Raw genomic sequence first — 15,000 nt, forward strand, 5'->3', positions numbered from 1 at the left:
GAAAAATTGTAAGAATGAAAGGTGAAGTATGATAAAAAAAATAAGAAGGGAATGAAAAGAGAAATGACAAGGACAAAAGAGAGAAAAAGAGCAATGCCAAGGACAATAGAGAAAAAGGAAACTGACAAGGACAAAAGAGAAAAAGAGCAAGGACAAGACGGAAAAAGAGCAATGACAAGGCCAAAAGAGAAAAAGAGCAATGCCAAGGACAAAAGAGAGAAAAAGAGCAATGTCAAGGACAAAAGAGAGAAAAAGAGCAATGCCAAGGACAAAAGAGAGAAAAAGAGCAATGACAAGGACAAAAGAGAAAAAGAGCAATGACAAGGACAAGAGAGAAAAAGAGCAATGACAAGGACAAGAGAGAAAAAGAGCAATGCCAAGGACAAAAGAGAAAAAGAGCAATGCCAAGGACAAAAGAGAAAAAGAGCAATGACAAGGACAAGAGAGAAAAAGAGCAATGACAAGGACAAAAGAGAAAAAGAGCAATGACAAGGACAAGAGAGAAAAAAGCAATGACAAGGACAAGAGAAAAAAGAGAAACGACAAGAACATAAGAGAGAAAAAGAGCAATGACAAGGACCGGAGAGGAAAAAAAAAGAGTAAAAAGGGCAATTATGAAGATGAAGGTTAGTAAAGGAAAATGAGTGAGAAAATATATATAGAAAAGTCCAGGGGAAAAAGTAGGAAAAAAAAGAGTAATGGAAAGAAGGAAGGACAATGAAGGAAGAAGGAACGAAAAACGGGAGTAAAGCAGAAGGAAGGACAATGAAGGAAGAGGGAACGTAAACAGATGTAAAAAAAAAAGTGGTACAAAGGAAGAGAACCGGCTGGAAGAAGAGACACGAAGAGGCGGGAAGAGGAAATGGGTGCAATTATGAAGAGCAATGGGAGGAACGGAAAGGAGGATAGAAGGAGAGAAAACAAATTTAGGAAAAGCGGTCACGGAAGTATGGCAGAATGTAGACAAACTAAAATGATCGGGAAGGTGGAAAACTTAACGGGAGGAGAGAAAAGGGGAAGAGGAAAGAAGAAAGGACAGAATAATGAAGGGCAAAAAAATAAATAAATAAAAATAAAAAAGAGAAGAGAACAATAAGAAAGAAAAAAGTTACCTGTGAAGGAAGTGTAAAAGGAAAAATAAAGCAAATATTACATAAAAGATGAAAAGAGAATAGACTGAGAAAGACTAAAGAAATTCTGCTGGGAAGAAAGAGAAATATACAAATACCTCATTATCTCTCCCCAGTTCACACCCTTTAGGCTACTTTGTTACATATTCCTCTACTGAGAGCTGCCAGTGATTGATGCTCTTCGTACAGCCAGTAAAAAAGAAAAATCTAGCGAAAGAAGTTCACCTTTTGAAATACTGTATCTTATTAGTAAATACACTGAAAGGACAGGAACTGGAACTTCTTTTTTACCGGTAACTTATTTGTTGGTTGTGACTGCAGTGTTGATAACCAATGTATGAGGAAACACCTATTACGATTAAAACCCCTTTTATCATAATAGCTACCAAAAGTGAGCAAACCACTGAAGAGGGAAAATGTGTCTTTAAAAGACGGATAACCCTCCTGGAAAAGGACAAACAGCCACCAAACTCAGCCCTAACCACCCCAACGTAACCGAATCCTACTTCAGTTTAACCTAATCTTATTTATCCTAACCTCGCTGATCTTCAAAGCCTTGCCCAATTTATATGTTTATTAACCCGTTCAGACCAAATATATATCTACCTATATTTCTATCTATTCACTTCATACAATTTTTTTCTGACAGATTTTTCTAACCAAAGAAGTCTGATTCAGCCTTCATTAACCCTTTTAACACCAGACTGAACACAAATGTCTGCTGTCAGCCAAGAAAAACAGATAAATCGTCAACTGGAGCTCAAAGGTTAATCGAAGTATTTTCGTAACCTCAAAGCTCGGAGGGTTTTACGACGCGATGAGTAAAATCGTCTGGCGTTAGTTAAAATATAAGACACCAAGCCAAGACTGAGGGTTTGTGTAGTTACTGCCTGTTTCCCTTACTACGTTTGGTATATTTTGTAGATAATATAGTCCTCCTCTTTTGACTAGAAATTTTCTTCTTCTTCTCTTCTTGCTCTTGCTCTTCCACTTCCTCCTCTTCCTCTTCATCCGTCCCTTTCCTCCTCATCATTTATTTTTTTTTTACCATAATACATCTAACAGTTCCATCCCCCCGTTTTATCCACTTAGCCCAAATCCACATACATCGCCGTAGCTGCTTGATGACGCTAAGTGGATGTCATTACCACGCTCTTCCGCTTGTCAATTAGCGAATAAATGAGCTTTGACGCCCAGGTACTGCTGAGCTAATTGCATATTCCAGGTTTACGGTGACTAATGGATGGGCGGACATAATTAAGCAGTCAGGTGAGCGTGTAAAGAGGAGAGGCAAAGTGAATGAAAGCAAGACGGGATTAAAACAGGAGTGGGTTAGAGAAAGTCTGTTTGATGTGGAAAGGGCTTTGTGTGTGTGTGTGTGTGTGTGTGTGTGTGTGTGTGTGTGTGTGTAAGAGAGAGAGAGAGAGAGAGAGAGAGAGAGAGGTGTGTGTGTGTGTGTGTGTGTGTGTGTGTGTGTGTGTGTGTGTGTGTGTAAGAGAGAGAGAGAGAGAGAGGGTAATGAAAGATGAAGGATGGATTGTACAGCTTGACATGGACCATAAAACCCGTGTTATCTGTATATATACCTCACTCAGTCTGGGGACGTCGATTTTTCATGTTTAGCCTTGCCATCTCAAAGCGTTTTTTATTCTTTTCATTTCTGGAGAGGATTTTTGAACCTGAGGAGTTAGGTGTAGCCTTAATAAACCCCTTCAATACAAAAGGCCCTTACTGAGTTGAATAAAATCTCACTGCAGCAGTAAAAATAGTGAAACGAACGTCTGCGTGATTCAGTGAGCTACATGTCCATTGGCTCTCCATGTGTATTAACGCTGTGCACTGGCTGGGACACCTCACTTAATGCTTCTTCACTACAGTCCCCATTAGCACGACACACCTGAGTCCTGCCTGAGAGCTCTTCCCAACTGATATTACTGTTGTTATTGTTCTGTTTCCTAGACATACGATTTGCTCTGCATCAAGCTTATGAATAAAAGACAAGATCTAAGGACTACCATTCTACGAAACTGTTCTTTCCAGCACTAGGAATAAAGAAAGCTACACTCAAGGCCACGAATAATAATGAAATTTAACCAAAAAATACAATCAACTACTGTACACGAATAGGCAAAACTACAATATAAACTAACACCGTCATAGCAGCACTGGCGCGATCAACACGGAATCTGGAAATATGTCTCTCTACAGCAATGTCTTCCTCTTCATTTTATCACATCAGGAGCGTAGAGTTCTCAATGCGGAATCTCCAGATCTAACTATAGCAATGTCGTCTTCCTCTTCTGTTTCCTCTTTTATCACATCAGGAACGTTGGAGGCCGGGGCTAGGCTACTCTGTCCCAATATTCAAGGCAGGGGTGACCAGTCGAGCTCGCCCCCCTGAATGACAGTGAGTAACAAACCCTAATCATTTCTCGAATGTAAACACTTATAGGCCACATCAGGTTGAAATGTCTTAGCCTACTAGACCACAAGGCGTCTATTTGGTTATACGGTCGCCAGTCAGCGTAATGAATGGTTTCCTGGGTCACATGAAACCTTTTGGCTTGTCATATACACATCGTGCAAGTGGCTGGTGGGCTCCCTCATCTAACTGGAGATTCTTTATATGAAAACATAAACCACAAATTAAATTCACTTAACACCGACATAGCAGCTTTCATGTGCTCAGGACGGTGCTTCAAATAATAATAATAATAATAATAATAATAATAATAATAACTAGAATGGCACTCAGTAGAGCGCATCTTTCCGACAAGGGCAACGTAATTTCCGAACCACTCTTCATAATGGGTTATGTTTTCTTATAACTGATTATTGTTTCACAAAAAGTGTTTTCAGGATCCAGAGTCTGTAATACGATTCGGATCGGTCCCAAAAGCTGACCGATTGTTCCCTGGGACATGGACTATCTACCCACCAAATTTGGTCTAAATCTTTTAATTTTTAAGTAATTCTGCTAACAGACAAACAAACAAACAGGGGTGAAAACACTCTCTTTGTTGGAGACAATAATAACAGGCACCTACTTTCTTGGCTGCCTTGGTATGGAAGCTACAAAAACTAAAAATAAGAGATAAATAAATAAATAACAAATTGTACAACTTATTAGGCGTCTTGGTATGCTCAGTATGAAAGCTACAAATAAAACACATACACACAAACACACACACACACACACACACACACACACACACACACACCATTAACTTGGCTTCGTCATAGCTGCCTTGTTGTGCCCAATATGGAAGTCACAGGTACTAAAACGGGAAAACACTACAAAGAATGCACTTAACGCTCTCAAAATCGCGTTCTTGTCCTCAGTCGGGAAGCTACAAATAATGAACACGACAGAACACCCATCAACAACCGTCAGTATACAAGTTAATGATGATGATAATGAAAATAAAAATGATGACGAGGAGGAGGATACCACTACTGCTAATAATACTAATAAAACACCACAGAACACTCACTGAGCACCGTCATGGCCGCCTTGTTGTGCTCTGTGCGGAAGCTGGGGTGTTCTGCGATGATCTCACAGCGGTATTCTCCTGAGGCAGACACGGTGAGGCGGGTTAGGGAAAGGCTCACTCGCTGGTCGTCACGGAACAGCTCCTGGGGACGGGCGGAGGGGAGTGTATGAGTGGGGTGAGTGGGAGAAGCTGATAGGATGATAGTGGTAAATGTGAGTGGCAGCAACTGAGTGGAGATTGAGACAGATAATTAGATGGATGGACAGATAGGTGGATATATAGAGACAGACAGATAGATAGATAGATAGATAGGCAGATAAATGGACAGATATAAATAAAGAAATGAGAGAGAGAGAGAGAGAGAGAGAGAGAGAGAGAGAGAGAGAGAGAGAGAGAGAGAGAGAGAGAGAGAGAGAGAATGACGAGAAAAGGATTATAAAATGAAGAGGGTAATAAGGAGTGGGGTGGGTGGGATGAAATAATGCGAGGGAATAAAAGAAGGGCGGGGAGAGGGGTGAGTGAGAGTAGGAGAGAGGAGTGAATGGGACTAGGGGTGAGTGCAATGAGTGAGAGGGGTAGAAGCCTGAGATCGGGAGAAAATAAGTGACAGTGGGAATGGAGTGAGGTAAGAGGGAGAGTATGGTGAAGGATGGGAGGGTTGGAGTGGGGTGAGAGGGATGGAGTGGGATGTGAGGGGAGGTGGGAGTGAAAAGAGGTGAGGAGTGAGTGGGGTACTAGGGTGAACAGGGTGAGATGGGGAGTGGGGTGAGATATTGAGTGGGATGAGTGGGAAAGTGGGTGAAGGGGAGTGGAGTGAGAGAGAGTCGGGTGAGGGGGATTGGAGAGGGAGGAAGAGGATGGTGTGAAAGGGAGGGGCGTTAAGTGAGAGGTGAGAAATGGAGAGAGAGGAACAAATATTGATGGAATGGATCACTTACTGCCATTCACGAGAGAGAGAGAGAGAGAGAGAGAGAGAGAGAGAGAGAGAGAGAGAGAGAGAGAGAGAGAGAGAGAGAGAGAGAGGAAGGGTGCGTATGTATAATTTAGTGGTATCTATTTGTGGCTTTTTAATTTCATGAACCCTCCTACACTTTGTTTTTTTACCGGTAGGGAGAGGAAAGGCATGAAAAATTAAACACCTGTACATCTCTCTCTCTCTCTCTCTCTCTTTTAGTACCCCTTAGTGCAATGCATACTGTATTTTTATTGTAACTTTGCCATTTACATCTAGTCTCTCCTCCCTTACCTAATTTTATATAACTTAATCACCTGTAATATATTATAATCAAACCTACTCACTCTGAAGTTATGTCGTCAACCTTATTAATCAAGGGGGGAGAAACCTGTACTGTACACGGGAAAAATCATCTGGTAAATTACCAATATGCCGGGAATCGAACCAGGGACTCTCAGGTGAGAGCCAGGCAGCATACCACTACACCACGACCAGGTAAAAGTTAACTTACGTTGTCACAATCTTGTAACCAACGTCCCTCCGCCCCCACTGTGGGCATCAAGAGGATGAGTTAACCCCCTGGCACTCGGGCAAGTAGATGCTTTTAATCTATCCCAAGCACTTACGGCAAGTCAGGTTTCTCCCTTCATTCTGACTTGCCGTAAGTGCTTGGGATAGATTAAAAGCATCTACTTGCCCGAGTGCCAGGGGGTTAACTCATTCTCTTGATGCCCACAGTGGGGGCGGAGGGACGTTGGTTACAAGATTGTGACAACGTGAGTTAACTTTTACCTGGTCGTGGTGTAGTGGTATGCTGCCTGGCTCTCACCTGAGAGTCCCTGGTTCGATTCCCGGCATATTGGTAATTTACCAGATGATTTTTCCTGTGTACAGTACAGGTTTCTCCCTTCATTCTGACTTGCCGTAAGTGCTTGGGATAGATTAAAAGCATCTACTTGCCCGAGTGCCAGGGGGTTAACTCATCCTCTTGATGCCCACAGTGGGGGCGGAGGGACGTTGGTTACAAGATTGTGACAACGTGAGTTAACTTTTACCTGGTCGTGGTGTAGTGGTATGCTGCCTGGCTCTCACCTGAGAGTCCCTGGTTCGATTCCCGGCATATTGGTAATTTACCAGCTTATAAATCAAACAGCCCATCTAACCTAACCTAAAATAATCTAGCTTGCCTGATATTTAACCTAGCCTACCTACTCCTAACCTAACCTAACTTATCCTAACCTAACCTATGCAAAAAAAAAAAAAATCTATTTAACTTACCCTCGCATGTGTAACCAAACCTAACCTACCCTGTGCTGTCTAGTGAAAGCAACAGATAACCCCCTAGTTCGTGAGTATATCCAGAGCTGAATAAAATCGTCTGGAGGGTGTGAGAGTTAATGAAGACTAAAGGCGAACCCCTTCCCCTAAGTTAAAAAAGGCCCTCCTAAGCTGGATAAAATCGTCTGAAGGTAGCAAGGGATAGTGAAGGCAACAGGTCAACCCCTCCCGCCAGTTCCAAGTCACTCCTCAGCTGAATAAAATCGTCTGGAGGCAGGTAGGATCAAGTGAGGCAGCGGAAGGGTTAATATACAGTAATTCGTGTGTGCTAAGTACTCTTGTTAATGGAGTCAATTAAAGCAACGCGTGGTGATAATGGTGTTCTCGAAGCTCGAAAAAATAATGGAACTTTTTACCATTAAGTTCACAATTATAAAAAGAGAGAAAAATAGGTGGGGATGCTTTTCAGATTGTATTATTTCAGTTTCTTTACCTTTCTTCCCATTTTCTTTTCTTCCGTCTTATCTTTGCACTATCAGTATTTTCCTTTTGTATTTACGTTCTTTCTTTCTCATTGTCTCCTTTTCTTTCCACGGTTTTCTTGTTATTATTTGAATTATTTTTCATCAGTATTTTCCTTCCATATCGTTATACTGTCTTAATCTACTCTCTTTTCTTCCCTACTTTTCCTTCTTTTTCCATTTATTCCATTCTTTTTCCCTTTTCATTCTATTTCCTCCTCCCATTTTCTCTATTTCTTTCCTAGTACTTATTTCCTTTCCCATTTTAACTTTTCTCACACTCTCACAAACTTCTTTCAATTTTCTTTCGTTTCGCCCAATTATTATTTCCTTCTCTCATCCCATTCTCTTCAATTTTATTCCCGTTTCGATATCAGTGCTTTATTTTTATATTTCCTCCCTTATCCCTCTCTCTCTCTCTCTCTCTCTCTCTCTCTCTCTCTCTCTCTCAACACATTTTGAACGCTAGGCTATAAGAGACTAACACTGGAATATAGTGTTAGCCATGAATAAGTGCTATGAAAAAGGATGCAGGTCCGTAACACTGTCTTACTCTGCCATTGAGCTACGGGAAATAGGCTGCAGAATAATGAAAATCTCCACCTTGTTAAAGTGAACGGACTATATGCATACGGGGTGAGTTGGAGGTGGGGGGAGTGAGGAAGAATGGGACCTTATAACATCCAGTCATTCTTTTCATCGGCGTCTGTGTGTCTGTGTACAACATATATATAAAAAACCTGTTATTGGAATTCAGTGATATCTGGTGGATAGGTGGGCAGTGGGTCAAGGTAGAGTTGATTAGATTTTGAGGTGGATCCAAATCAAGATTCAGGAATAAACCATTTATGTGTGTGTATTGGCGGAGGTATGCGTTCTCTGCAATTGTGTAATACGGCAGACTAAGGTCATAGATTTAATTACAAATGTGAAACCGTAAATGTATTCGTCTGGTAGGAGCGAAAAATTACGGCTGTAAATCGTAAATTTTATAGGCATTGGCGGAGCTATGACCTCTCTCAGTGCTTTCGTGTTTATATTGCTCCGATCATTTCTTCTCTCTCTCTCTCTCTCTCGTACACTTATATTACCCTCAGTCTCTTACTTTTATCTCTCTCACCTCTTCCCGGTTATTGGCTAATTACTTTTTATTTCCTTTCATTTAGTGTATTTTCTCTCTTCATATATTTAATCTTCAATCGCATTTTCTTTATATTCCCCTTCATTTCTTTTCACTTCCCCCATTTTCTCTTTCACCCTCTAATTTTCTTCTTGATTTCTTCTCATTTTCCTTCACAAAAAACGAGCGCTAAAACTAAAAACGAGGGGGGGGGGTAACTCCAATATTCCTCGCTTCTCCTATATTCCCGACGACCCTAGTAAAAAAAAAAAAAAAAAATGAAAAGAAAAAAGAAAAAAATTGCCCAAAAATCCAATCAAAGTCCGTAAATAGGAAGCAGAGCGTCCATTTTGTACGTAATCATTGGAGGGGGGACTCCTGCACCTGCTACTGGATGGGGGAGGGGGAGAGGGAATGAGTGGGGGTAAGCCATAGGGAGAAAGGCGATAGATAGATAGAATAGATATATATAGGCAGACAGATAGGTAGACTGATCGGCAGACGGGGATGGATTGATAGATAGATAGGTAGATAGACTTATAGACAGAGAGATAGATAGATAGATAGATAGATAGATAGATAGATAGAGAGAGAGAGAGAGAGAGAGAGAGAGAATGCACCTTCAACTTCACTACAAAAAATCCACCCCAGCTGAATAAAATCGTCTGGAAGTAACAAGAACAATAATAAATATGAAATTGGTTGAGAGGCTTAAAACACTCAGCAATATTCTCAATGGTCTATTAACCCTTATAATCCAGTGAAGTTATTACGACATTCTGATATTAATTTTAAAACCTCGATTCCTTCCTTATCACCCTCTTACTGATATCACTTAACAGACGTCCAGTAGTCAAAGGGTTGGTGAAGGCTACCGTATATCTAAACCTGGAGTTCAAAAAGGCCTCTCAAAAATGATGATAAGGATAATTTGGAGAGAGCAAGAATATATAAAAAATAAATTGATCATGGACTGAAGGGGTTAAACAGGGAAAATAAGTTGAAGTCTTGTAATCATAAAGTTTACTCCACAATGAAGGTATTTCTCTCTCTCTCTCTCTCTCTCTCTCTCTCTCTCTCTCTCTCTCTCTCTCTCTCAGTTGGGACACTCCTTTAGCTTGAATATTAAGTCGTGGTTGCAAAAAATTCGATAACCCTTAGTTATGAGGTTGAAATAAGTATCCTTGGTTATTATATTCTCTCCACTTTAACCTGGCTGAAAACTGTGATTCCTCATCTTGAATGCTGAGTTACACCAAGTTACTGATACTAGAAAATGGTAATGTAACGAAGAAGTGTTATAGAAAGGACGTACAGCCGCCTTCTGACACTGAGCTGCAGGGAAGAGGCTGCAAATGGAGAAAAATCCGGGCCAAGTTTAGGTGAATATGCCGTAGTCAAGTTTACTCTTCAATCTGATTATATTTGGTTATCCACGGGGCTGAAAGGGTTATGGATTCTTGTCACATGCTAACAACCAGACTACAGTTCCGCTGCTCTGCCCTACACTGCATAAAATTTTGCTGCGTTCCTGCCAAAACGATCCACAGTGAAGTTGATTTGGGCACAATACTTTAAGCCACCATCTCTCCATCATAAATGTTGAGTTGTAAGAATACATTAGCACTAGAATATGATGCTTATCACGAAGAAATTCCATGGAGAGGATGCGGACCTGAAATAGTCAGTTTCTGCCATTCAGCTACATGAAATTGCTCCAAAAGGATGAAAATCAGGTCAAAATGACAGTAAAATGAACATAGTTTTTTATCTGGAAAATCAACGTTACGTCTGGTTAGGTGTGGTTAAGTTAGGTTACGTATGGTTGTTAGGTTAGGTTAGGTTGCAAGGTTAAGGCCATCAAACGAATTAAGCAAAATCAACCAACGAGGAGGAGAAAAATAAGCACACAAGGGTGAAACGGCTCATAAAACAGAAATATCAGTAAGTGAGAACGCTGAGGACACAAAACTGTACTGCACACTCTTAATACGGTCTCAGCAAAGCTCGTGTAAATTAGAATGATCAAGTTATTTTTAGACGTGAAAAATTCACTGATGGCTTTTAACTTTTTGGCAGCATTTTCGACAGGTTCATTACATTGCTACAAAAACCTCAGCTCTCTTGAAAAATTTAATTCCCTCCAGATTTTTATTTACACACAGCGACTCTTTAATTAATTTCCTGTCATTTCATACTGGGAGTTTTTTCTTATGACTTGTAATACTCCAAATTTGTCCACATTAAATACAATCTAACACAGAGAGAGAGAGAGAGAGAGAGAGAGAGAGAGAGGCTCTTAAGATAAGCAAGACAGAGGTAACAGGGCTGGAATACATATGGAAGAGGTGACCCCAAGGCAAGATTGAAAGAACGGGGTGCAGGCAAATGAAAGAAGAGAGAGGGAGAGAAAGAAGAGGAAGAAGTGGAGGAAATAGAAGAGAGAGGGAGAGATAGAAGAGAATTAAAAGAGTGAGAGGAAGAGGAGGAAAGGAAATAGAGAGAGAGAGAGACAGAAGAGAATTAAGGAGAGAGGAAAAGGAGGAAAGAAAATTGAGAGAGTGGGACAGAAAAAGGAGGAGGAAGAGGGTGGATGGAAGAGGACGAAAGAAAATGAAGATTGAGAAAGGAAAAAGGAGGAGTGTGGATGGAAGAGGAAAGAGAGAATGAAGAGGGTCGGAATGAAAGAAGGAAAAGGGTGGAACGAAGAGGAGGAAGGAGAAAGAAAAGTGAGATAAAAGTGAAGGGAGAGGAGGAAGAAGAAAGAAGGGAATTATGGGGAAGGAAGGAAAAGAGAGAGAAAGAAGAGTTTTGGAGATTAAGAGAGGGAGGAGGGTGGGAGGAGGAAGAGGAAGGAGAGAGAACAGTGAAGAAGAAGAGAAGGAGGAAGAGGAGGAAAGGGAAGGAATTGGTTGGGAGGAAAAGAAGAGAAGGAAAAGAGTGAGAGGAAGAAGAAAAAGGAGGAAAGAAGAGTGTGAGAAAGAAAGATGCAAGAGAAGGAAGAGAGATGAGGGAGAGAATGAAGAGAAGGAAGAGGATGGGAGGAGGAGGAGGAGGAGGAAAGGGAAAGAATGTGAGAAGGAAAAGAAGGAAGGGAAAGGAGAGAAGGATAAAAGTGGAGGAAGATGTTAGTAGAGAATTTGAAGAACAGGAGAGAGAGAGAGAGAGAGAGAGAGAGAGAGAGAGAGAGAGAGAGAAGACGTGTGAGGGAGGAAGGGAGAGCATGACATGTAGATTGTCGGCAAGGGAGAGGGAGAGAAGGGAAGGAAAGAATTAGAGAGGGGAGAGAGAGAGAGACAGACAGATAGAGAATAGGCAAAGTGATGTGGAGAAAGATGGAGAATACGAAAGGAAGAAGAGTGAATGGAAAACGAACGTGAGAGAGAGAGAGAGAGAGAGAGAGAGAGAGAGAGAGAGAGAGAGAGAGAGAGAGAGAGAGAGAGAGAGAGCAAAAATCCAAAAACAAAAACCAGCGGGGCCGAAAATCTATCAGAGAGCCAATTACAGATAAGTAAGAATTAGATGAAGGACCAAATGAAAGAGAGAGAGAGAGAGAGAGAGAGAGAGAGAGAGAGAGAGAGAGAGAGAGAGAGAGAGAGAGAGAACAGTTCGTGCGTCATGCAATTTTAATAGACTAATAAGTCGTCAGTCACAAGATAATAAATAAGTGCAGAATCAGGGGGCTGTGGTGGGGTAGTGGGCAGCATACTTGGTCCGCAACTAAGAGGTCCTGAGTTCGATTCTCGGGCTGACCATGAAATCCTGTCAACAGCCAAAACTGAAGGAGGGACTTGGATGGATATTTGGTGGTTATGTGTTGTAGTTTGTGGGTATGATGGGGTGTTTTCCTTGTCAGTCACACATCATCATCATAATCACCATTGTTATCAAAACCAAATTTCTTATTAACAAACTGATACATACGATCCAGAGACAAGATATGTACACACACACAATATATATATATATATATATATATATATATATTTTATATATATATATATATATATATATATATATATATATCTGTCTGTCTGTCTGTCTGTCTCTCTCTCTCTCTCTATCTATCTATCTATCTATATATATATATATATATATATATATATATATATATATATATATATATCACACATAAAGAAGTAAATTATAAACTCTTTCTGTCTCTCTCTCCGCCCCATTCGTCCCCTCAACCTTCCTCCCTGTCTCCCGGGAATATCATAAGTCTTCGTACCGTATTTTTGCAGATTACAATATGATTCACTATTTTATTTCTCCACTCATTTTATCATACGTCCCCGTGTGTGTGTGTGTGTGTGTGTGTGTGTGTGTGTGTGTGTGAGAGAGAGAGAGAGAGAGAGAGAGAGAGAGAGAGGGAGAGAGACAGAGAGAGAGAGAGTATTCGACTTCACATTCTTATTTTTTCCTATGGCATTCTGCAAAGGGTTTGGTGACTGGGAGGGTTAGACAGACCCTTACACGCTCCCAATAAACTAGCACCATTTTCAATATATTCCTACTGACACTTGCCCATTTAGCTCAGGTCAGGAAAGAGTTTTGGATTTTTTTTTTTTTTTCATAGTCTTTAATGACCCCTTCAAGGCGTTTCTCCTGAACCGTACAAAAGCGTCGAAAAGTAGCAAAATAACAATAATAATAATAATAATAATAATAATAATAATAATAATAATAATAATAATAATAATAATAATAATAATAATAATAATAACAATTGTAATACTACTACTACTGCTTCTAAAAATAATAATGATACTACTACTACTACTACTAATAAGTAAATAAATAAATCAATCAATCAATAAATAAAAGTTGTTGCTCTTCTGAACCAACCAAGTTGAATGGAATCGTCTGCATAAAATCGTCTGTAGGTACTAGACTCTTTTTACTCTAACTTGGCCTAGAATTGTCATCGCTCCATCGCATAGCCGGAATTACAGCAAGAGATTATCACTAGAATATGATGCTAATAACGAATAAGTGCTATGGACAGGATGCAAGGCTGTAGTATTGTCTTCATCTGTCACTGAACTACGTGAAATATGACATAAAAGGAAAAAAATCTGATCCAAGTTAAGGTGAAGGAGCAATAGAAAACTCTGTAAAACGAATATCGAAAGCATTCAAAAAATCTATAAAACTCACATATGAGAACTTTGAGAAAATGCATGAAATGTATATGAAAGCTTTCTGAAAATCAAGGAAATGTGTATGAGAGGTTTCAGAAAATCTATAGAATTTACACCAAGATCGTTCCGAAAATCCCTAAAACGTATATCTATAGTTTTCTGAAAATCTATGAAGTTTATGTTGAGTGAAAATCTGTATATTGAAAGTTTTCAGAAAATCTATAAAATCTATATCGAGAGCTTTCTGATAATCTAATTAAGGTATAGCGAAAGCTCATTGAAAATTCTGTGAAATGCACATCGAGTGTTAGGTCCGTGGTGGATGTGAAATTCTTGTTGGGAAAAAAAGCACCAGTTTGTGAGATACGATATTGCCTTAGTAAATCTGTGTTGAGTATCTGTGGTGGAAATATACTGTACTGCTCTCTCTCTCTCTCTCACACACACACACACACACACACACACACACACACAAGAATTATTGCCCTTTCGAGGTTAATAAGGAAGGAAAGAAGAAAGAAAGAGAGGAAAGGGCAGCCACCCGAGAGCAGCACGACATCGAATGAGTGGATGGTAAGCACCCCCACCTACCACTAATTATATAAATATATATATATATATATATATATATATATATATATATATATAGATAGATAGATAGATAGATAGATAGATATATATATATATATATATATAGATAGATAGATAGATAGATAGATAGATAGACAGACAGACATATATATATATATATATATATATATATATATATATATATAGAGAGAGAGAGAGAGAGAGAGAGAGAGAGAGAGAGAGAGAGAGAGAGAGAAACCCAGTAAATAACAGATAACAGGCACACCAAAGTCGGAGCAAATTAATGAAAAGTCAGCCCGATGAGAAACGAGGAGGAGGGAGGAAAGGAGGGAAAGGAATGAGGAAATAAAGGAAAGGGAGTGAGAATGAAGGTAGGGAGGGGAAGGAAAGGGTGGGAAAATAAAGGTAGGGAGGGGAGGGAAAGGGAGGGAAATAAGGAGGGGAGAAGGGAGGTAAACAGAGAGGGAAGGAAAGGATGGTTTATGGGGAGGAGAGGAGAGAAGGTAAAAAGGAAGGGAGGGAAAGGGATGTAAGCAGGGAGGGGAGGAAAGGAAAGTCAATAGAGAGGGAGTGAAAGGGGAAACGAGAGGTAAATAGGGGGAGAATGAAGGGAGAAAAAGTTGGTAAAAAGGGAGGGAAAGGAAAGGGATGTAATTATGGTGGAAAAAGGGAGGCAGGGAGAGGGAGAAATAGGAGATAAATGGGGAGGGGAGGAGAGGGAGTCAATTAGGGAGGGAGGGAAAGGGAAGGAGAGAAGGAGAAATATC

The 15,000-nt window shown here is 40.2% G+C and overlaps 1 protein-coding gene across 1 annotated transcript in view; it reads right to left on the bottom strand.

The window, feature by feature from the left end:
- LOC145411039 (uncharacterized) overlaps positions 1–15,000 on the bottom strand; it is a 123,667-nt gene that overhangs the window by 97,270 nt on the left and 11,397 nt on the right. The window contains exon 3 of the mRNA XM_080281100.1: positions 4,625–4,766. Within this exon, the coding sequence (XP_080137226.1) occupies positions 4,625–4,766 (142 nt within the window). The remainder of the gene's footprint in view (positions 1–4,624; positions 4,767–15,000) is intronic.

This window comes from Coenobita brevimanus, chromosome 87 (genome assembly GCF_032717465.1).
Source record: "Coenobita brevimanus isolate Jiangsu-jjx chromosome 87, ASM3271746v2, whole genome shotgun sequence".
In the NCBI taxonomy this organism is placed as follows: Eukaryota; Metazoa; Arthropoda; class Malacostraca; order Decapoda; family Coenobitidae; genus Coenobita; species Coenobita brevimanus.